Here is a 22,593-nt window from a genome sequence, read left to right as displayed (position 1 = left end):
AATAAAAAGTTTTGCTAAAATAAACTTTAAATTATAAGTCTAATATTATATTATAAAGTTTAATTTTACAAAATCTATTTGTAAAATAAAATTAAAATCTATTAATATATTTTAAATTGAGTTTATTATTAATGATCAGAATTTCTAATACTTTTAAATATGATTTAAATAGAAAAGATAAGAACCTGAAGCTTTGTAATGGAAAATAGAATCTTATAAAAGTCACATGATGAAGTTTTATACGAACATAACAGATTTGTAATTCCTCAAAGTGACGAAACAGAATACGATGCATAACAAAAACACATGTGGAGCAGTTCAAGATTAATGGAAATTATTAAAATAGGAACTCTATATATAGAGATCTATGTCTTCAAAAATGATAAAAAAAAGTGATGCTCCTTGTTGATAAGATTGATGTTTCTATGGTAACAAGGGGCCTCTCATGTAACACCATGGTTCTTTTCTAAGATAGTACCATGGTCCTGTTCCAGTTCCCATCCTGCATATATAAAATTTACAAATTAAACCAATGTTGTCAAGTATAATATGTTTTTTTTTTTTTATTGTAAGTTTGATAACTTTTTATAGTTATCTTGAAAACCATATATAATAATAATACTTTTTATTTACTCTTGATTAATTTAAAACTGAATTATACTTCAATATGTAAATCATTAAATAGAATAGGTTTTCTAGATTTTTTTTTCTATTCCGTATATTTAATAGAGTAGATCTTACATGTTTGTGCTGAACAAAAATTATAAATAGACAAAAAAAATAGTTTAATTAATGATTTTGTTTTGCTTGTGTGTTTTTCTTTTAATTAAGTTGATTCAAATATGTAAAAACAGTTAATATACAAATGACATTTTATTGAAAAGCCTTTATTCTTAAAACAAGTCTATATATAATTGGAAACTCAATGTATAATCCTTTTGGTTTCATATCCAAATTCAGATTTTCTGCTAAATTTTTTTATACTGTTCTTTTCTGCTGGATTTTCAAAATATATTAATCGATACTGATTTTAATATTTTAAAAGACATTATTTTTTTTAATATATTTTTAAGGTTGAACATGCATTATATATTGTTTTGATGTTGTTAAAAATTGAGAAAGATTGCATTGAAAGTATTTTAGAAGATTGAATGAGAAGGAGAAGTGTACCTCCATATACCAACTAACATACGAAGAATCATGTATATACTTAATGCAATCCATATTCCAATAAATTGTTTGCTTCTGAAGAGAAAGATTTCTATAGGAATACTCACTAATGACACCAAAACCTAAACAAGAAGAACAGAAAAAAAAAAAGTTAATAAATTTTGTTAAAGTGAGAGATTATGAAAAGGAAGAAAAAAAAAGCATGTGAACTTGCCAAAGAATAAGCAGAATAAGCAAAATCTGAAGCACCATAATTGACACCATCAAAGACAAAAGCCAATGAATTGATTGGTTGAGTAGCTGCAACAAACTGAGAAATAAATGATATCAGAAAACTCAGCAAGATATTTCTGAAATTTTGTTTAGATAACTAATGTTGGTGATTCATGTCTTAATTAAAAAATCAATCATTTCAAAACATACCAAAAGCATATAATAGTTACTTCAACGACAGTAACATGTGATTAGTTTTAGGGTTTAGATGTGAGTCTCATTTTCCCATGTGGGATAATATCTATGCATTAGACTGAGCTTGATTCAAACCACATCACGTGCTATCCTACCATGCAATAAATTTTCCTTTGAGGTTGAAAAACCATGTGTTTACAACAAATGGTACTAAAGTCCATGGTTCAGGTCTCGTGACCGGATTTAGACGAGTATGTCTTTCTATGATAAGATGAAGCTTGACAGGTAGCCAATGATAAAAAAGAGAGATAGAAGAACCATAGTTCTTTGTTTAAGGGAAGATGTTGGATACAAACAAAGTCTCACATCAGATAAAATAAGAGATGGACATGAGTTTATATATACATAAAAATGTCTTTTGGAGTGATACCAAAAGTAAATCTGTGAGGGTTTAGCCTAAATTGGACAATATCCTTAAGGTTTGGATAGAGAGTGGTGTCAATCCCTTATGCGATCGGACTCATATCTCATTTGCGTTCAGTGTTTAAAAGTGATAAATTTAGAGGATTTTGAAGGTTGATTTGGTGTTATAAAGGATGCATACCGGCATGCTTATTTTGATTAATTGCACAACAGTTGTATTTTTGGAAAAGATTGGAGCTCCAAAGTATAATCCAAGAGCAACTGCAAGAGAGAGTCCAAATCCCAAAACAAAAGTCATTTGTAGGGTCCTTGTTGCAGCAGCAGTAGCCTTGTGGTAGTCTTTTTCAGCAAAGGAACAAGCAAGAATTGTCTGTCAACCATGGAAAACTCACCAGTTATACTTTCATTTTCTTGCATATCACCCTAAACTACAATAAAAAATTTCAAAATTCATGCTATGACATGTTAGAAAAACCTAAATCAACTTTACAAAATCGGCTTATAAAATGAGATTTACACTTCATTTATATATTATAAATTAGTATTATCTCTAAACGAATAATATTAAGTAATGAAATCCAACGAAATTTGGGTTAGAAAAAAGTGAACCTGTACTGCAACTGCTAAACCATCAGCAAGAAGGGATGATGCCAACCAGATCTGAAGGCCTGGTTGAAATGCAGCCATGGGAATGGAACCAAGCCTTGCTGCCAGTGATGATGCTAATGTCATACAAAATGTCACTGAAACTACCCTTATCAACAATAGACTCCCTGTACAACATATTAATAATTACTTTAATTAATCCCTAAGATTTTTTCTCATTTCTATATTTATTTTTTAAATTAATTAACTATAAGCATTCACCATTTTTGAGAAATCTGAACATCTGCAAATCCTTCATGTTTGGAGGTAGGAGGTTCACTCTTTTCATTAACAATATAAGGAGGATGGTTGCCATAATGTACCTATAAAGATACCCATCAATATTGTATGTACACAAAAATAAATAACCTATAGTTACAACACAGTTTCTTCCTGCATATCCATAAACTTTCCGTGCATCCTCATATATATAAAAAAAAAAATATTCAATTATTACATTTTTTTTTTAATTATACAATCTAGAAGTTATTTATGGAAGTAAAAAATGACTTTTAAATAGGGTAATGCATAGTTCAATTAGAAAGTCAAAAATATTTTCGGTATGTAATCTAAATCCAAAAAATAATTTTAGTGTAATCCAAAAGGCAAAAATGATTTTTAGAATGAACCAAAAATAAAATATGACCTTCCAATTATGTAATCTGTAGGCTAAAAATAATTTCTGGATTGTGTAATTTGAAAGTCAAATGATTTTCGAATTGTATAATTTAGAAGTTATTATTTTTTTCTTAATCCTCTTCAACATTTGAAGATCATTTTTCACTTCTAGATTTTATGATCAGAAAGCCATATTTGGTTTCTAAATTATATATGCAATCTGAATTTAAAAAAAATAAAAAATAAAAAAAATAAAAAATGACTTCTAAAACTTACAATCTAAAAATTATTTTTAATTTCAAATCAGGCAATTTAAAAATGACATAAACGGATTTAATTTTTATGGAGGTGCAGGTGAAAATTTATTTAGGTGCTGGAAGAAGCTGCATTGTCATGAAATATGACAAAGTAATAAGACTTACTGGGAGATAACATGGGCCATGGCTGCACCTTTCAGGCCCAATTTCACATAAAAGATAAGTATTGGGTCCAATAGAACATTGAAAGCATATCCCGAAACTAAGTCAAACAAAAGAAGAAAAAAAACTACTTAGGAAAAACATTTCAATATACAATACAAAAGATTATTTAATGACAAAAAAAAATTAAAAAGGAATAAATGTATTGGAAAACTAAAAATTTATCAAATGAATAAAATCAAATTTGACTGGAAGTATAATAAATATGACAGATTTAGTTCAATTAATTTAATAAAGTGTGAGTAAAAATATTCACATATGACAGAAAATTAATTTGAACCTACCAATGACATATAAAGGAGTTGTTGTATCTTTAAAACCTCTAAAGATTCCTTGCACGGCCAAAGAGAGTAGAACAGCAGGAGACCCAATTGATCTTAATTTTAGGTACTTCTCTGCTGGATTTAGCATTGGAGAATCCTAAATACAACTAATTATTAATTTATAGCTAAAAAACTTAATTAATTAAAATTATTTTTAAATAATTTAATTATTTAAAATAAAATTTGCATCCATTACATGTTTTAGACCCATTGCATAGAGAAGAGGTTTTGCTGCAAATGAAAGGATTGCAGTTTGAAGGAGGCCAAGGATTGTTCCAAAAATTAAGGCTGTTGAAGCTGAAGCAATAACCTTCTTCCCAACTTTTTGCTTCCTCTTAGTCATAGCTTTTTCCGAAAATTAAACCAAAAAGTATAAATTGATTGTTAGAAAACCATGAAACTGAATATTTTTATTTTTTCCATAAATTAAAACGTACCATTTTCATTATTCATGTCCATGTTTCCTGCGTCAACTTTTTCCAGATTAGAACTGTTTGTTTCTTTTGGAGCATCAACGTTGTCTGTTTGTGGAAGCATATGATCCTCAGACACAATTGGTTTGTCTAGGTTTGTGTTATCATTTTCAGTTTGTTTGGTGGTCAAGTTTTTTATGGTATCTTCCTCAGCCACAAAGGAAGTTGTGATACTAACAAGAGGAAAAGTTGTAATTCTTGAAGCTTGGTTGAACACAGCAATGGAAACTCCTGCAGCAGCAAGTTCAAGTGCTCCTATACATATACAAGACAAAAAGGAACAAAAACACAATAAATAAATGTGATGTTTTACATAATTACAGGAGATATGTATATATATTACTTGTTGCTTCAATGTTTACCGATTTTAGAGACTGATTGGGTTAAATATTTTTTTAATCATTAAATTTGTTAGTAAAATCGGAATACATGTATAATATATTTTTGTTTCTATTTTTAAAAATAAATTAATATAGTTATTTTAATGTAACGGTATTAATTTTTTTACGTGTTAAATTACATACTAGATTGATATTTGAGATAAATTATATTATATAACAAACCATTCAAATACCAGTCTCGAAATATCATTTGACATGTCAAAATGATTTATTGGATTAAAATAATTATATTTATTCATTTTAAAAATTTAAAGACCAAATTGTATAAAAAACTTGAGATTGAATGAATATAATCTAAAAACATATTTAATTCAATATTCTATAATTACAAAGTCAAAAAATTGCAAGTTGTAACTAACGTTTTAGGTAGAATATTTTATTTATTAGGAAGTATGTGAGAAATATTTGAATAATAAAAGTTATTAAGAAATGAAATTTAAATTTAACTTAATTTTATAAAATTAATTTCTAAGATAAGATTTACACTTATTTATATATTTTAAATTAATTTTATTTTTAATCGATACAAGGTTTCTAAGTAGTCAAACATCAGTCTTTTGTTATAAATGAATATTTGTAAAATTATTAAATAATGTTGGCAATGAAGAGAGAAATGAATGAATACCCAAGTGGCCTATGAAAGTTGTGTCTATCAAAGAAGCAATGGGATCAGCAGCAACAGCAAGAGCAGCAGGGAATGCAATCCCTAATATCTCTCTAGAGAGAGAATCCAGCTTCAAAATATGTCTACATTTTCACATTACATATAAGAGAAACTTCATATAAATGCAAATTATATATTACTTTTCCTTAGGAAACTTCATATAATGCAAATTATATATTACTTTTCCTTCTTAAGATAAATTAATCTGTTTTACATATTCAAATTTAACATCGTAATATATATGGGATTTGTTATAATATTCCCATTTATGTTTTAAAAAGAGTATGTAATAAATATATCAAAAATATAACTCACTTTTTGTTCAAAAGCAAGTTCCATTGTAATCAAATAAGATATAAATAATTAAAAAAAAAAAGTAAATTTAGGAAAGCAAAATCATTCTAAGATTTTAAGAACAAAACAAAAGCATCATGAATATTAAAACATTGTAAAACTTAAAGAAATTATGTGGACCTTGAAAGCATACATAATACCTTGCGTCTTTGAAGAAAACCATGAATGGAATTCCTCGTTTGTTGTTGTTAGGTTCTTGAGAATTGCCATTGTTGTTCTCCATGTTCTTGTATTCTCAAATAATCACAGATCCACACAACGTTCTTCTTCAATCTGACAAAGTTTCAAATGAACATAGTTATAATTATGTTTAAAAGTATAAAGGTTAAAGCATGAAAAATATTAGAGATTATTGAAGTAATAATCTTTTTTCTCTTCTAACAAATTAATGAAAAGAAAGTAATAAAGTTAACCTTTTGGCGTTGAAAGATCACAACAAGGAAGTGATGTATTTATAGTACTCTATACAAGTTTATATAACATTATTATATAGTTTAGTTGAATTAAAGTAGTTGTTTTTTTTTCTTAAAATATAAAAAAGAGAACACAATAGGGAAGGCCTTTATTAATGAATTAATCAGTTACATGCAAGATAATTAAACACGGCATGCAGAAGCCCTAGAACTCGCAAATAATTGACACTACTGCGTGATTCATTTATTGCTATATAAAATAATCAACAAAAATAATGGACCACTAAATGAAAATTTGGAGAACAATGATATAAGAGAAAAACAATGCATAGGAAGACATTAATGCATGTAATATATATAAAGAGAATATAATTTATATGTAACATTGTATATTATTATAAGACCAATTTAGAGTATATAAATAGAAAACACATCTATTATCGGATACTAGCTATTGAACCATTTATTAATGTCTAGTTTTACATAAAAGATTTATAATTCAGTGTTTAAAAGTTTATTTAAAAGTAAATGTAATCATCATCTTAAAAAATCAATTTTGTGAAATTAACATAAATTTAAATTCTATTTCTTAATAAAAAGTCCATTTCTTCAAAAGCGAATATAATTTGTCTCATATATTATCATATAACAATAAATATATATATATATATATATATATATATATATATATATAGAGAGAGAGAGAGAGTTTTTTATATTTTATAATAATCATATTAAAATTGATCTTAATTAATTATTAACAAGCTATAGAAATTTAAATGAAATATGTAAGAATATGGTATATTGACTATCCAAAATCATAGCAAAGATGCAATATTTCACTACAATAGATTCTTCAAAATTATATAAAAATATTCACTCAAAAATATTTATACAAATACAAAGAGGCAATATTTCAATAAATACGATCTTCAAAATTAAATATCGATCACAAAAGATTCAAAAGAATATAAAAACTATAGTATTTTTAAATTATTTTTTTTAAAAAAAACATATGGTTTAATTTTAGTTATTCTTATACAATTTAATGATTAAACCTCTCGAGTCCTGAGTTTTATTTAGAATTACATTATACCACACGTTATTTTCCTTATATTCCTTTATAACGTTTTTGTTTAAACTTTATGATTAAACACAAACTTTATCTTCTTTTTGTAACGTCTTTTTATGAAATTTTGTAATTAAACACAAACTTTATCTTCCTTTCGTAACAGCTTTTTTATAAAATTTTATAATCAAACACAAACTTTATCTTCCTTTTATAACTTTTTTTTATGAAATTTTGTAATCAAACATACGTTTAATTTTCCTTTTGTAACGTTATTTATATGACATTTTATAATTAAATACACATACATTCTCATTCTTACGCAATCTCATAATTAAAAGTTAAGACAAACTTCATCTTCCTTTTGTAACGTTTATTTTATGAAACTTTATAATTAAACACAAACTTTATCTTTCTTTATATTGCTTTTGTAACGTCCTTTTTATGAAATTGTATAATTAAACACAAAGTTTATGTTTCTTTTGTAACGTTTTTTTATGGAACTTTTAAACACATACTTTATTTTTCTTTTGTAAAGCTTTTTTTATTTATTTATGAAATTATATAATTAAACACAATTTATCTTCCTTGTGTAACGTTTTTCTTTTATGAATTTTTATAATTAAACACACACACATTTTCGTTCTTACCCAGTTTAATTCTTAAAAATTGAAATAATTTATCTTCTTTTTGTAACTATGAAAATTTATGATTAAACACAAACTTTGTCCTCATGTATCTTCCTTTTGTAACATTTTGTGAAATTTTATAATTAAACACAATTTATCTTCCTTTTGCAACGTTTCTTAAAATTCAAAACAAACTTTATTAAATATTTTTAAAATGTGACTGTATGTTTCTGGGGATTTGGACTATCCATAGACTCTCTTCATGAGAGTTAATCATAATAAACAGAGTGCCTTCACTATTCGAAAGTAAGAATAGGTTGACCGCATGACTCTGTACTATTTTCAAAATTTTGTTTTTATATTTAGCATATATGCATAGGTACTTTTTCTTATTATGCATCAACAACGTATCTTTTTCGATGACATGAAAAAAGAGGAGCACCGGCGAACAACAATGATGAAACTCTGTGTTTCTGTAGTGTGGGTGCAAAAAAATTATTTAGGGTTTTTGTTTGATTTTAGAAAGAGGAAAATTAATTTCAAGTTCTGATTAATTTAAAGTTAAGGCTTTTTTTAATTTTTTTTTAAAAAAAACTTTCTTTGTTTGGTTGTTATCAGATTCATATGGTGTAAAAATCTTTAAAGTGTTTTTCCTTTTACCTTTTAAGTATTCTTTGCAACTTACAACTACTTTAGTTTTTTTTTCTCTCATTGTGATTCAAAGCACATCAATAATTACGTTAAATCTTTGTGACCATATTTGAGACTTTGTAATAAGATCAATAAAACTTTAATTGGTTTTCAAAATCTAATAATGTGGTTGAGATTTCTAATTGATTTATTGTATAATAAATTACCAAATATAGATTGATTTACTGCATTAGCTAGTTTTCAGGATTAGATATAAAAATTAGCTTAATTAAAAGAATTACTTAATTATAGGAATTGGACTGTGTTTTTTTTTTTTTTCTTTTCAGAGATATATATATCCTCCCTATTAGTGCTGCATATATACCTATTCTTTGTAATTATATACACAAGCTTCAAAACCTTTTTACAATAAGTGTTAGTAAATTTTACAGAAGAAAACCCCTTGTCATATCATTTTATAAAGTTCTAAAATATATTAATTATTAATAACTAAAATTAGACATAGTGAAAATTGTCGAGATTGAAAATGATCTTTAAACTATTATTTGCTCACTATTATTATAACTTTTGCTTACATTAAATGTCTACCTATTATGATGAACAAGTCAATCAAATGGCTAATATTAATGAACAAGGAGAAGAATATCTCGAGAATAAAATGTCATTTTTAATATAAAATCTTAAAAGATAATGAGTTTGTGTGGCATACAAGATAAGTTTCTTGGATTTAGTTAAGGATAATGATATTTAGACAACATTTTTTTGACAATATTTGAACATTGATTACGTGTCAATCTGTGATTGGTCAAAAATTATTTCACAATAATGTTTATGATTATTATTATTGATTGTGGAGTAATTTTTGACCAATCACAGATTGACACGTAATCAATGTTCAAATGTTATAAAAAAAATGTTTAAATATCATTATCCGTTAGTTAATAAGAGTTAGGATTTCAATGTAAATTGTTTTAGAAGTGGGGTTTGAGATCAATAGTTTACTGTTGTACAAGTTGTTAACGGTCATCTTTAGTACATTATGTTGGAAGGTATTCTAATGTCAAAGTCATAAATATTCAACAACCGAAACTATTAGTACGTATTAAATGTCATAATTTACTTCTTTAACTCAAACCTTATTTATAAACTTCATAATGAAACTTTGGATCAATGACAACCTAATTAATGACCTAATTAGTAATAAGTATACTTTGTCTTAAATTGACAAGTATTAGAGGTCATCGTTTTATAGGCTAACCATTTGGTTTGTTGGTATTCAATCTCACGAATAGTGTGTGGCTGTGTTTGTAGTACAGTTAACCGTTTGGACGGTTCAATCAAAATTTGACCGAATAGTCATACGGTTCAATACTTCAATGTGGAGTTTAAAAGAAAAACTAAAGAGGCTAGAAAAGGACACCAAGGTATTGAATGAGAAGGAGTTTGGTATAGAAGTCAATCAAATATTAGTAAATTGGTTTGGATGAAGAAAAGGTACAAAAAAAATAAAAAAAATTGTCTGCATAATTTGAAAAAGATTTGATTCAAATTTGAAGTGATAAAGAAGCAAAAATTAAGAGTGAAATGGTTGGAAACAGGGGATGTGGACATGGATTTTTTTCATAGGGTAAGCAAACGGAAGAGAATGAAAAATATGATGAATGAGGTGAAAATCGACAATGTGTGGTGTGAGGAACCTTTGAGAGTCATACCTATATGAATGGAGTGAAAATCTCTTGTCTTCCTTATTATTTGATATTTAATTATTATTCAGTAATGGAGTATAAAATGTCAATAACTTTTTTTTAATAACTTTTTAACAATAGATTATATGTCACTATTTTATTGGTTTGTATATTTAAAAAAATTGTTAGATTATAAAAAAGTTGTTAAAAATAAATTTTTTTACGACAATTATAAGTTGTTCACACACTTATGACTCTTATTTTCCTGTAATACCCATGTTATCAACAACCCTTACTCTCTCTCTCTTTCTATTTTTTTTGGTTCCAATATCAATTTACAAATTTTAATTACATGCTCTAACGTGGCTTGAAAAAATTGAAATAAACCATAACTCTGAAATTTTACGCAATGAAAAAACACAGCATATGACTAGGAATCTTCTGAAAAGCACAACATGATATATAAAACGTGTAAATGAAGCAATGATGTATTACAAAACGTAAAATAATAAGTGTGAATGAATGAAACCTAGATGTATTACAAAAATATATAATAAAGTTCCTATGTATAAGGGAAAGAGAGAACGTGATATGAAATCTGAACAAGCAATACTCGACAACAAAATTTGTCTGGTCATTACATAATATGTGTTAAGTCAATGAACAACCTCTGAGATAGCGCCATGGTCCTGTCCCAGTTCCCATCCTGCATGTGCAATTACCAAGCACCATCCAACTAATTAGGTTTTTGTGTATATAAATTTTAGATAATGTTATTATATATTAAGATATCGATATTTTGACAATTTTTTGACAATAGAATACGTGTCATCACTTTATTGGTCTGTTTGAATTTATGTTTAAAAAAATATTTGAAACAGATCAATCACAAACTATATGTGTTGTCAAAAAAAATTATTAAAAGAATTTTAAAAAAAATGCATACTTATGTTTACTGCAAGAAAAGTTATAATATCATGAAAATTAAAGCAGTACGAAGATGGTGTATAACATGCAAAGTTTAATTACCTCCATACACCAGCCATCATTCGAAGAGTAATATATATGGTTAATGCGATCCAAATCCCAGTGAAATGTTTGGCCCTGTAGAGAACAAATTCTATGGCTACACTTACTATGGAAACCACCACCTGCAAAAGAAAAAAAATTATTAAAAGAAAAATAATTTTTTGATGTATTTAAATTTTTTATATTTATTTGATACTATTTTACCTTATTTTTTACTTTCTTATTTTTTTAAAAAAATATATAAGTTTACAATTTTTTATGATCATTTTGTTTGTGTCAAATAAATATAAAAATATGTCATGATACGATACTCTTATTAAAAGTGAACTTTATTTTTAATTTAATTTTATAAAATAAAATGTTCACTTTTATAAATATGTGGTTGATTTTATTTTTAATAGACATAAAATCTTTTTCAAATTCCTTTAAATCAAGACATATATATCTTAAATGTAAGTTTTAATATGACTGTATGTTAAAAGTAAATTTTAAATTTAAGTGGATCATATAAAATTTGTATATAACTTTTATATACGTGATTTAAAATTATCTCTAATTGATAAATATCCAAGCTAACCTATAATCAAATGAAGAAAAGAAAGAAAAAATGGCATGTGTGAACTTACGAGAGAGCATGCTGAGTATGCAAAATCAGAAGCTCCATAATTGACTCCATCAAACAAAAAGGCTAAAGAATTGATTGGTTGAGTAGCAGCCACAAACTGAGGATTATTATATGAAGGAAATTAGATAATTATGATTATGATGGTTTTGATAGTTGATTTGTTGTTAAATAATATTTATTAATTACCGGGAGGCCTATTTTAATTAAGTGCACAACATGAATATTTTTGGAGAATATTCCAGCACCAAAGTATAATCCAAGTCCAACAGCAAGAGAGAGACCAGTTCCTAAAACAAAACCCATTTGCAGTGTTCTTATTGCAGCTGCTGTTGTTTTCTTATAGTCCTTTTCAGCAAATGAACAAGCTAGAATTGCCTGTCAACAAGGGAAACTTATTATTAGTGTTATTTATCTGAATTTAATTTATTAATTTAACTTATATTAATAAAAAGTAATGATGATAATTAAATAATATATAAATATTATAATTTTATTATACACCAATATTACCTGAACAGCAACAGCTAAACCATCTGCAAGAAGAGATGATGTCAACCAGACTTGCAGGCATGTCTGAAATGCAGCCATGGGAATTGAACCAAGCCTTGCTGCTAATGACGCTGCCAAGGTAACACAAAATGTCACTGCTATCACCCTCAGCATCAACAAACCTCCTGCAACATACAAATTCAAAACCTATAAACTATATATATCATTCAATAATGTAATATATGAAGAAAAACAAGTGACAGTTACCAGGTGGTTGTTCAATAATGTAATATCATACTGTTTTCTGTTTAATTTCTATGTATTTTTTTCTCAATGTTTGCTTCTTTTTTTTTACTCCAATTATATTAAGAATATGCAATCTCAACATGGCCTTACCATTTTTAAGAAATCTGAAAATCTGTAAATCCTTTATGCTTGGAGGTAGGAGATGCACTTTTCTCATTAATATCAGTAAGAGAGTGATTGCCATCATGTACCTGCAAGTGTTACAGTTTTGTAAGAACACGAAATATGATTAACAATTAGTATTCAAATTCAAATATGCAACAAAGTATTAGACTTACTGAGAAAGAACATGTGAAATGGCTGCACCTTTGATGCCTAATTTCAATGTGAAAATAAGAATTGGATCCAAGATGACATTCAATGTAGATCCCGAAACTAAAACCAACAAATAATAAACCACGTTAGGGTTAAGATAAAGATTGAACTGTTCTTGTATAATTATATTTATATAATTTCAACCTACCAATGACATATAATGGAGTTTTTGTATCCTTAAACCCTCTAAAGATTCCTTGCATGGCCAAGGAGAGAAGCACTGCAGGTGCTCCAATCGATCTCAGTTTTAAGTACTTTTTTGCTGGATTTAGCATTGGAGAATCCTAAACAAAGGAACAAATTCACTGTGATTAAGCATGAACAGGATGAACATCATACAATTTTTTAACTTATAAAAGCATCACATAATAAAAAAATTAAACCCTTTTGAAATATAACATAGAAGATTAGATAAAGAAAGAATCTTACTGGTTTCACACCCATAACACGTAAGAGAGGTTTTGCTGCAAATATAAGAACAGCAGTTTGAATAAGACCAAGGATGGTGCCAAAAAGTAGTGCTGTTGATGCAGAAGCAATACGTCTCTTCTTCTTTACAACTTTCTTCTTACTCTTAGTAATCCATGAAAACTTGCAGATACTTTTGTTGGCTTCTGAAAAGTAGTAAAAAATATGTATACAATTTATCAGAGTGAAAAAAATATGTATACAATATAGGAATATATATTGAGACTTATATTTAAAGGCTATAGACATAACTAATTATAAATAAGTTAAACATTTCAAGTATCAATTATTTTATCATATCCGTTTACTCGTTATTTTATGAAACATATAATGTAATAATCTATATTAATTTATAGTTTCAAAATCCAGATTTTTAATAATTTTATATTACTACTTAAAATATTATTTACAATTTAATATACATTTTAATTATTATCAGTTAAAAGAAAGTCAAACCATTATTTTCACCCAGTCTAATTTTGAAATATTTGTAGGACCTTTAGAGTATAAGAAAAAAAATATAAAACTCGATCTCAATAAATTCAAATATGTAAAAACAGAGATGATAAAATAAAAATTAAAAGATTTTCTTGATATTTGAAAATAATAAAAAGGGGGAGTATGAGAGAAAAATTACCATCTCCAGTTTCTGTGTCGTTGTCCCTTGTAGCATAATTATTTTCCTTTGATTCAGATTTTTCAATCACAGGTTTTGCTGAAGTGTTAATATTCTCTTTGAGGGTATTGTTTTCCAAGTCTTGAAGCATCTGATCTTCTGGCATAGTCATTTCTTTGAGCTTTGATTTGTTACCATTTTGAGCATTCAGCTTTTCAAGAGTATCTTCCTCAGCCACAAATGAAGTGGTGATGCTCACAAGAGGAAAAATGGTGATTCTTGAAGCTTGGTTGAGCAAAGAAATGGAAACTCCTGCAGCAGCAAGTTCCACAGGCCCTGAACACATCAAAACAAAATGTTAGCTTCAAGAGAGAATAAAAGAGTCAAATGATTCAAATTATAAGGAATTAATAATTAAGTTATGATTATGATTTTATGATATATATATGTAGTTAAGGAAAATGACAACGGAACCGAGATACAAAGGGGTAGGATTTCGCCTCGATTCCTACTAAATCAAGACAGTATGTCAGACTCTACTGCCTCGGTTGAGATCTGAACCGAGACAGTAGAGTGTTTTTTATTTTTTTTACGTTCGGTATTGTCTGTTTTTCTACCTCTCGGTTGTAACCTGTGTCCACCGTCTAGGTTGCTTCGAATGTAGAAACAACCACAACCAGACCCAAATGCAAAAGAACATAACGAGCAAGACCATGAGATCAAAAACTCATCTCGAAACGAAAACCCTAAATCCTCAAATCGCAAAATCAGATAACAAGAAAAATAATTCTCAAAACCAGAGAACAATTAAAATCCTAATTTCAAATCTCAAGATGTACCTAAGCTGTCGAAATCGCCTCCCTTCCTACATAAATGAACCAAAACCAAGAAGCGAAAGTGAGTTTTCCCTCCATGCGAAACACGAACCAAAGTTGGAAGAGGAAAAGGAGGTTCACGCCTCCCTCACTGTGAGGCGAAACGAAATGAGAAGAGAAGAAAACGATGAAGATGAGTGCTTCCCCCTTCTTGTGAAGCCACAACAGAGGAGTGAAGAAGAGAACACAACATTGCACGGAGCGAACCCCAAGGGCGAGAGCAGTGACACAATTTAAACCTAAATGAAGGCATTTTGTCTAAAAGTGTCTTTGTTCGCCAAATTTAAAGCTAAGCGCATGTTATTACCTAGATCTGTGGACAAACCTAAGCATAAAGCGCATACGGAATTGGCTAAGAGGGACCCAAGGCAATAGAGGTTACCAAAACGGATTTTGGAACGTTAGGTTTCAGAGGATGTGTGCTTGTGGCAGGACATACTGCCTTTGTTCGTGGGCAAACCGAAGCATAAAGAGCCTGCAACATCGGGTAAGAGGGAACCGAGGCAATAGAGGTAACCAAAATGGATTTTCGAACGTTCGATTTCAGAGGATGTGTGCTTGTGGCAGGACATACTGCCTCGGTCTGTGGGCAAACTTAAGCATAAAGAGCCTACAACATTGGCTAAGAGGGAACCGAGGCAATCAAGGTTACCAAAATGGATTTTGGAACGTTCAATTTCAGAGGATGTGTGCTTGTGGCATGACAGAATGAATTATAGAACGTTCGGTTCAGAGGATGTCTGGTTCTGGTAGAAGATATTGCCTCGGTTCTGAGCAACAATCGAGGCAGTATACTCGTTCGACATCAGTTCTCAATGAACCGAGGCATAAAGAGCATACAACATCGGCTAAGGGGAACCGAGACAATAGAGGTTACCAAAATAGATTTTGGAACGTTCGGTTTCAGAGGATGTGTGCTTTTGATAGGACAAAATGAATTAGAACGTTCGGTTCAGAGGATGTCTGGTTCTGGCAGGAGATACTGTTCTGAGCAGCAACCGAGACAGTATATCTTTTTGGCATTGGTTCTCAATGAACCGAGACATATAATGTCACTAGAACTACAAAAATGTCACCGCACTTTTATACACTTCAATTTTTTGAAATCCAAACATATATAGCGCGTTAGAAAAGGTTTTTTTTTAGTAATATATATATATATATATATATATATATATATATATATTATAAATAAATACCTAAGTGGCCTATGAAAGCTGTGTCAATTAGAGAAACAATTGGATCAGCTGCAACGGCTAGTGCTGAGGGAAAGGCAATCCCTAATATCTCCCGAGAAAGTGCATCCAGCTTGAAAACTTGCCTACATTTAAATTAATTAATTTAATTAATTAGCAGAATCATGTTTATTATTAATTATACTTTATTTATAAAACTACATTAATGCTTATCAGATAAGAGCTTTCAAAATGTAAATGCAATAATGTAATTATAGTTCAAAGAATTTTCCCCATATATCGAATATATTGTGCTACATGCAGAGCAAAGTAAATGAACTTTCAATAATATTAATATATTATTAATCATATTGTTTTATTCGTTGAAACTCTTTTAGTTTTTTCAAAGAACAGTCGCTAAAACTTATTTAACCAAATAATAAAAATGCTGAACACAACATTTCTTTAAGATATTTATAATAAACTTCAGTCAACAAGTGTGCCTTATCAGAATATTGAAGAGTTTGTTTTCAGAATTTTCTTTCTGTATTTTAGACAGCAAAATCTTCTCTTACAAGAAAAATGAGTGATATATATATATATATATATATATATATATATATATATATATATATATATATATATTCTGAATATAATATCATACCTTGCACCTTTGAAGAAAATGAAGAGAGGCCACTTTGAGTTGTTTTTTGGTTCATTGAAACTACCATTTTCTTCCATTAATGGATTTTGATGAACTCACACCAGAAGTGAATAAAACTATGCAGAAGAAGTGTTTGAAGAAATTGATCTCAGAGGGAGAAAATCCTTGAGGGTGTGAATCTGCAGAAGTATATATAATAACATCATAATTTGTGTTTGAGATCATTCGATAATATTAATGTTGAATGTTGACATTAATAATGACAACAGAGAAGAAATATATATGACGATGATTACTGTGCATGGAAATAAGAGAAGAAATTTAAGGTAAGAAGATAGTAATGTGATACCTTTTTGGTGTTGAAAGATGACTAGGGAAGTGATGGTTTTTATAGGAGTGGTTTTGGGATATCCAAGAGCAAAATAATGAAGCATTTCCAAGCATCATAGTTTTGTCTTGTTCACAGCTGGAACCTTCCTCAGTTGAACTATGCTACTATATATTTCATCTCCTAAAATTATAAATACACACAAATCATAATAATTTATATGTTTTCCCTTATAATCTAATGTTTATATATTATATACTAGAATAAGAGTAATACGATACATTGACATTCATTTGATACACCTAATAAAAAGATAAAATAATTTTAAAAAAATATATTTTTTGTAGTTTTTTAAAAAAGAAAAAATAAAAAGCAAGAAAGAGTAGTGTCAAATTAATGTAAAAAACAAATATGTATGTCAAAGTATCATTTATTATATATTATAGCAGAAGAAACTTTCTAACTAAGATTTATCCATCATTATTATTATTATTATTATTATTATTATTATTATTATTATTATTATTATTATTGCTGCGTAGTTTTAGTTTTGATTTTTAAATTAGTTTATTTTAGTTTTTAAAGTTGGAATTATTCCAGGGTCCTGTAGATATTAAAATGTAATTTTGTGTTTCAATTCTGATCATGCATCGAGGTTTGTAACCAACCAATATTTCTGATTCGTTTTCTGCTGGAAATCAAAGATATTCTCTTTTAGAGACATGGTTTTTCATATGTATCTTGCTCACATGTTAGTTTTTAAAAAAGTTTAATACCTATTTTGGTAGTTTGATTTGTAGGATCTGTTTAAAGTTGTCTTCCTTTTTTTCAAAAGTTTACTAACATCCTATTTTTCGTAAAAACGGTGTACGTTAGTCCTTTTTACTTACCGCATTAGAAAGACTAATGGTAGAGTTGCCTACTTGGCGAAACCTGAATGAACTGTACAGTTTATTATTACGTGGCATTCTTGGTTTCCCTGTTTTCATGATCGCACCACCTTCGCTTTCCCCAATCCCAATTCTCTCTTCCTCTCTGCCTCTTCCTGCTTCTCTCTCCTCCCTTCGCTGTCCACACCGTCTCCCTCCTCTTCGCCAAACCCAACACCACCCTTCCTTCCTCTGCGCCAAATGCGAACCCTCCTATGATATTGACACCTCCTTCTTCGACAACGTCAACTCATTGGAAGACATTGACTTCAACCCCCCGGAGCCCCCGGAGGGATTTGTCGCTCCTCCCTCCTTCGACGATGGCCCCCTCGAGACGGAGGACGGGATCGCCGTAGCCTATGGATTTATCGCCCATCCCTCCTTACGGCAAGGGTGAGACACTGGGATTGGAAGATAGTGAGGTTTTTATCCCAGTAAAACAAAATTGAATAAACATAAATAAAAATAGGTTAAATTATTTCTGAAGCAGCATGTGATTAGGGATTAGGGTTTGGGAAAAGTGGAAAAGGGGATTAGGGTTTGGGAAGAAGCGCACGATTATGAATTTCACAACGGAGAAGAAGGAATCAGAGAACAACAACGCCAATAACCCTGAAAACGCTAATCAAACATTAGATTCTTCTTCTCAGTTAGCGTCGACACTTGATTCAAGCAGCAAAAAAACCAAAGAACAACAATCTCATGAACTCAAAGCTGATCTTTATCCCCTCTGAAGGTTTTTCTCCCTCACTTTAATCTTTTTGTTTCTTGGCAACTGAATTACATTGTGCTTGGTTAATGATGACGATGATTACAGTGATTGAAGAATTGCGATAAAGCTTTTGAGTGCAAAAGGGACTGCCACGTGGCAGTCTCTTATTAACTGAACTTGCCAACTAATTGGACTAATTGGAAAGGTCATTTAATTTTGGCCAGTAAAGCAACTCTACAATTAGCTTTTTAACGCTGTAAGCAAAAAAGATCAACTTAAACTGTTTTTGTAAAACATAAGACATTTGTGTAATTTTGAAAAAAATGAAAGACAACTTTGAACTTATCCTACGAACCGAGATCAAAATAGATATTAGAACTTTATAAAAATTAATTATATCCCTACTAAGTTATGGGTTCTATTGAATGGTGAAATTGAAAATTAAATTCTGACAAATTTTCTGATTACAGGTGCGAGATGCTAACAGTTTTTTGTCAATCTCGATATAGTTGGACCTTCCTCAGTTATGCAAAAATAAAATTTAGGTAAGAAAAATTGGTGGTTAAGAAAGTTTCCAAACCCTAGATTCAATGTGTATGCATAATTAATTAATTAGTTTTTCACTAAAATTGCGACAAGTGTTGTGAACGGCATATGAAAAAGAAAAAGAAAAGAAAGTACTCACAAAAGTACGATTAGGAATACGCCATGGTTAGGTAAAGCTTTTTGGCCTTTTCATGGTATTGTGAAGCACAATACAGATGGAAATGCTATTTTTAATTCTTATTTTGGAATAAATAATAAAGATGATGCAATCTTGAGAGATTAATTAATGGTTAAGTATCACGAGTTTATATTTGGCGGGAATGGTTTGTTTTAAAGAAATGTGTGCTTGATTTTTATTACAAGTTAGGTTAGTGATTATCATTGTACTACGAATAAATATAATCTTTGATTCAAGAATATTTATGATAGAAAAAAAAAACTGAAAAAAAGAATGAGGAGAATGCTATTTATTATTTAGTAAATTTTATTCTAAGTTGTGTTTTTTTTTGAGGAAATTCATTTATTCAAAAACTATACATTATTATTATTATTATTATCATATTTCATTAAAACTCACTAAATAAAATTTTAATTTCGTCTATGATAAAAAATATCAAAATTTATTCTCTTCATACTGTAATTAAATACTTCAACTTTATCGTATTTTTACTATTTTTATTTCCAAAATTTGCTATTATATCTTATTATTTGAACAGAAACTAAAACTTTGAGGGTTTATATGACAAATTTTTAGAGAAAACTATATTCATTTTTGTATGCAATAAATATTATATTAATATAGGAATAAATCATGAACAGAATATTTAAAATTTTAAGAAAATAACGAACAAAAGTATCAAATTCAATGTATTAAAAAGAAGTAGTCAAAATTGGAAATAAAATTAATTTGCTTGATTAAATTACAATAATCTAAAATGTTATCTTATCTCGATTTGATATAACGTTTTGAGATTTAAGATATAAATAAAAGATATGAGCAGCATTTTGAAGGAACGAAAGTGTAAAATATAAAATAAATTACACATCATTTGATGAGGATTAAAATAAGTCTTAAATTCCATTAGAATACGTATGTATACGAATACGATGATTGTTCCTTAAACATTCATTTGTATTAAAAGAAGTTGTAGATTGATTTGTTTTGTTTAAAATATAATGTTGAGAAAAGAAGAGAAGAAAAGCGCTTTTTGCTTTGTTGGAAGAATAAACGGCACGAAGACAAATGCAGTTTGCACGATTTAAGAAGGCAGAATAAGGATGCTTCCAAGTATATCTTATCTAAGCAACTCATTCGCTGCATAAACCATCCTCAGGTAAGGAACCCCTGGTTGCACCCTACCACAATTATAAATAAACTTCACATTTTTATAACAAAAATTCAAAATTAATGTGTTAAATAATATATGTATATATAACACTATGATGTGTTAACAACATTTTTTAACAACTTTTTGATAATATGATCCCTTTATTTGAAACGGACCAATCACAAATTATTACATAGATTGTTATAAAAAAGTTGTCAAAAAATATTGTGTTTAGTCTTTTTTAATAACTTGTTTACAATTGTCTATGTGATTGTTTGTGATTGGTGTTTTTCAAATATACAAATCAATAAAACAATGTTACATATTCTGTTGTTCAAAATATTGTTAAAAAAATTTGTTAACATGTTAATAACGAAAATGACGTATTATAGAATTTGGCTGACAGCTAAAAGTATAGATGCAGAAAATACACTTGGTCTTATTTCATCAATATTATTGTGTAACGTCATTTCAGACGAGAAAAGGAAGTGAAGAATGTTTCATGTATGAATATTTATAAAAATTGTAGATAAAGAAACAATTCCTAAGTCTCACTGTAATTATGTTATGTGCATTTTAACTATTACGTTCACCTTAAGCCTCAGAATAAATATTTAATAAAGAATTTAATGATTATAAGCATCAAAGTGAGTGTTGTACTTAAACAATATTTTTTTGACAATATTTGAACATCGTTTACATGTTATTCTGTGATTGGTCCAAAATTACTTTACAATCAATAATAATAAACATAAATACACATAGATACCTCCAATGGTGGATGTTGGAATGCAAAAGTTTCATATTGTGTAAAAAAAAGGACTGGTATACACATAGATACCTCCAATGATAATGATAAGAGGTCTTTTGGAGTGGTGTCAAAAACAAACCCATGCCATGTGTGAAGATTTATGTGTATCGAACCTCCCCCAACATGGACCAATCATATAATGACATGTATATAATATTTAAATGTTGTCTAAATATCATTATCCCATTTTTAACATGAATTCCTTTTGATTGTTGGGCTTAATTTTATTACTAATTTATTATGTAATGTGAAGGTTCTTGAATGCGCAAATTGGAGTTTGGGGTGATAATTTATTTATTATGTAATTATGCTTATAAGATGATGTAAATTATATTCATTAAGCATCATATTTTATTTTTATTTTTTTGAAAATTCTACTTATTAGGATTTGATTTAATTTATATGAATTGTGATTTGTAAAATCTGATAAAATAATCATTACAATACTTTTTGTAACAACTGATAATTTTTTATCAGATTTAAATATCGATAAATATTTTTGTTAATAAATTTGTTGATAAATTTTTTTATAAATTATAATTTGTATTATCGATATATTTTCATCAATAATGTATTAGACAGTTAATCTCGTCCAGAATTCGTAATTTGTATTATCAATCAATTTTTTGCTGATAAATTTCTAGATAAATGAATGATAATTTTTTTTGCCAAGTTTGATGAAATTTTTTAATATATGAAAAGAAGATGGGAGAGGAAAAGAGAAGGAAGAGGAGGATTTTTTTGCCATCTACTTTTTTGCTATAATTAAATGTAATATTGAAAAAGTTAATTTTTTTTTATTTTGTTTTGAGCAATTGGCTTAAAATTTCACTGTGATTTGTATTAGTTATTTCAAAACATTTTAGAACATTTGATTTGAAAACATAAATGTTTTCTTATTTTTAAAAATTTTATTCGAGAAGTGATATATTTTTTTATATTTTACCATTTATTTATAAAAAATAATTTGGA

The 22,593-nt window shown here is 28.3% G+C and overlaps 2 protein-coding genes across 6 annotated transcripts; both read right to left on the bottom strand.

Moving 5' to 3' along the window:
• Positions 1 to 410: 410 nt before the first annotated feature.
• On the bottom strand, positions 411 to 6,289 carry LOC106753747 (protein DETOXIFICATION 43-like). 3 transcript variants are annotated; one of them, XM_022776117.1, is made up of 12 exons: positions 6,099 to 6,289; positions 5,566 to 5,687; positions 4,500 to 4,794; positions 4,263 to 4,422; positions 4,028 to 4,163; positions 3,687 to 3,783; positions 2,869 to 2,969; positions 2,611 to 2,774; positions 2,183 to 2,371; positions 1,385 to 1,480; positions 1,171 to 1,292; positions 411 to 502 (listed from the first exon to the last, which is right to left on the bottom strand). In XM_022776117.1, exons 1-12 carry the CDS (start codon positions 6,179 to 6,181, stop codon positions 424 to 426), a joined length of 1,644 nt encoding a protein of 547 aa, XP_022631838.1. In that variant the 5' UTR covers positions 6,182 to 6,289; the 3' UTR covers positions 411 to 423. The 3 variants fall into 3 exon arrangements, with proteins under 3 accessions (XP_022631838.1, XP_022631841.1, XP_014491087.1); XM_022776120.1 differs by having other exon boundaries at positions 4,263 to 4,398; XM_014635601.2 differs by having other exon boundaries at positions 4,263 to 4,411; positions 4,504 to 4,794.
• Positions 6,290 to 11,056: 4,767 nt separating this feature from the next.
• On the bottom strand, positions 11,057 to 17,044 carry LOC106755877 (protein DETOXIFICATION 43). 3 transcript variants are annotated; one of them, XM_022776099.1, is made up of 12 exons: positions 16,968 to 17,044; positions 16,328 to 16,449; positions 14,275 to 14,589; positions 13,599 to 13,783; positions 13,318 to 13,453; positions 13,133 to 13,229; positions 12,945 to 13,045; positions 12,570 to 12,733; positions 12,246 to 12,434; positions 12,061 to 12,156; positions 11,435 to 11,556; positions 11,057 to 11,111 (listed from the first exon to the last, which is right to left on the bottom strand). In XM_022776099.1, exons 1-12 carry the CDS (start codon positions 17,042 to 17,044, stop codon positions 11,057 to 11,059), a joined length of 1,659 nt encoding a protein of 552 aa, XP_022631820.1. The 3 variants fall into 3 exon arrangements, with proteins under 3 accessions (XP_022631820.1, XP_022631826.1, XP_022631831.1); XM_022776105.1 differs by having other exon boundaries at positions 13,599 to 13,780; XM_022776110.1 differs by having other exon boundaries at positions 13,599 to 13,729.
• Between the last annotated feature and the right edge of the window lie 5,549 nt (positions 17,045 to 22,593).

This window comes from Vigna radiata, chromosome 2 (genome assembly GCF_000741045.1).
Source record: "Vigna radiata var. radiata cultivar VC1973A chromosome 2, Vradiata_ver6, whole genome shotgun sequence".
NCBI lineage: Eukaryota > Viridiplantae > Streptophyta > Magnoliopsida > Fabales > Fabaceae > Vigna > Vigna radiata.
This window is presented reverse-complemented; position numbering and strand designations above follow the sequence as displayed.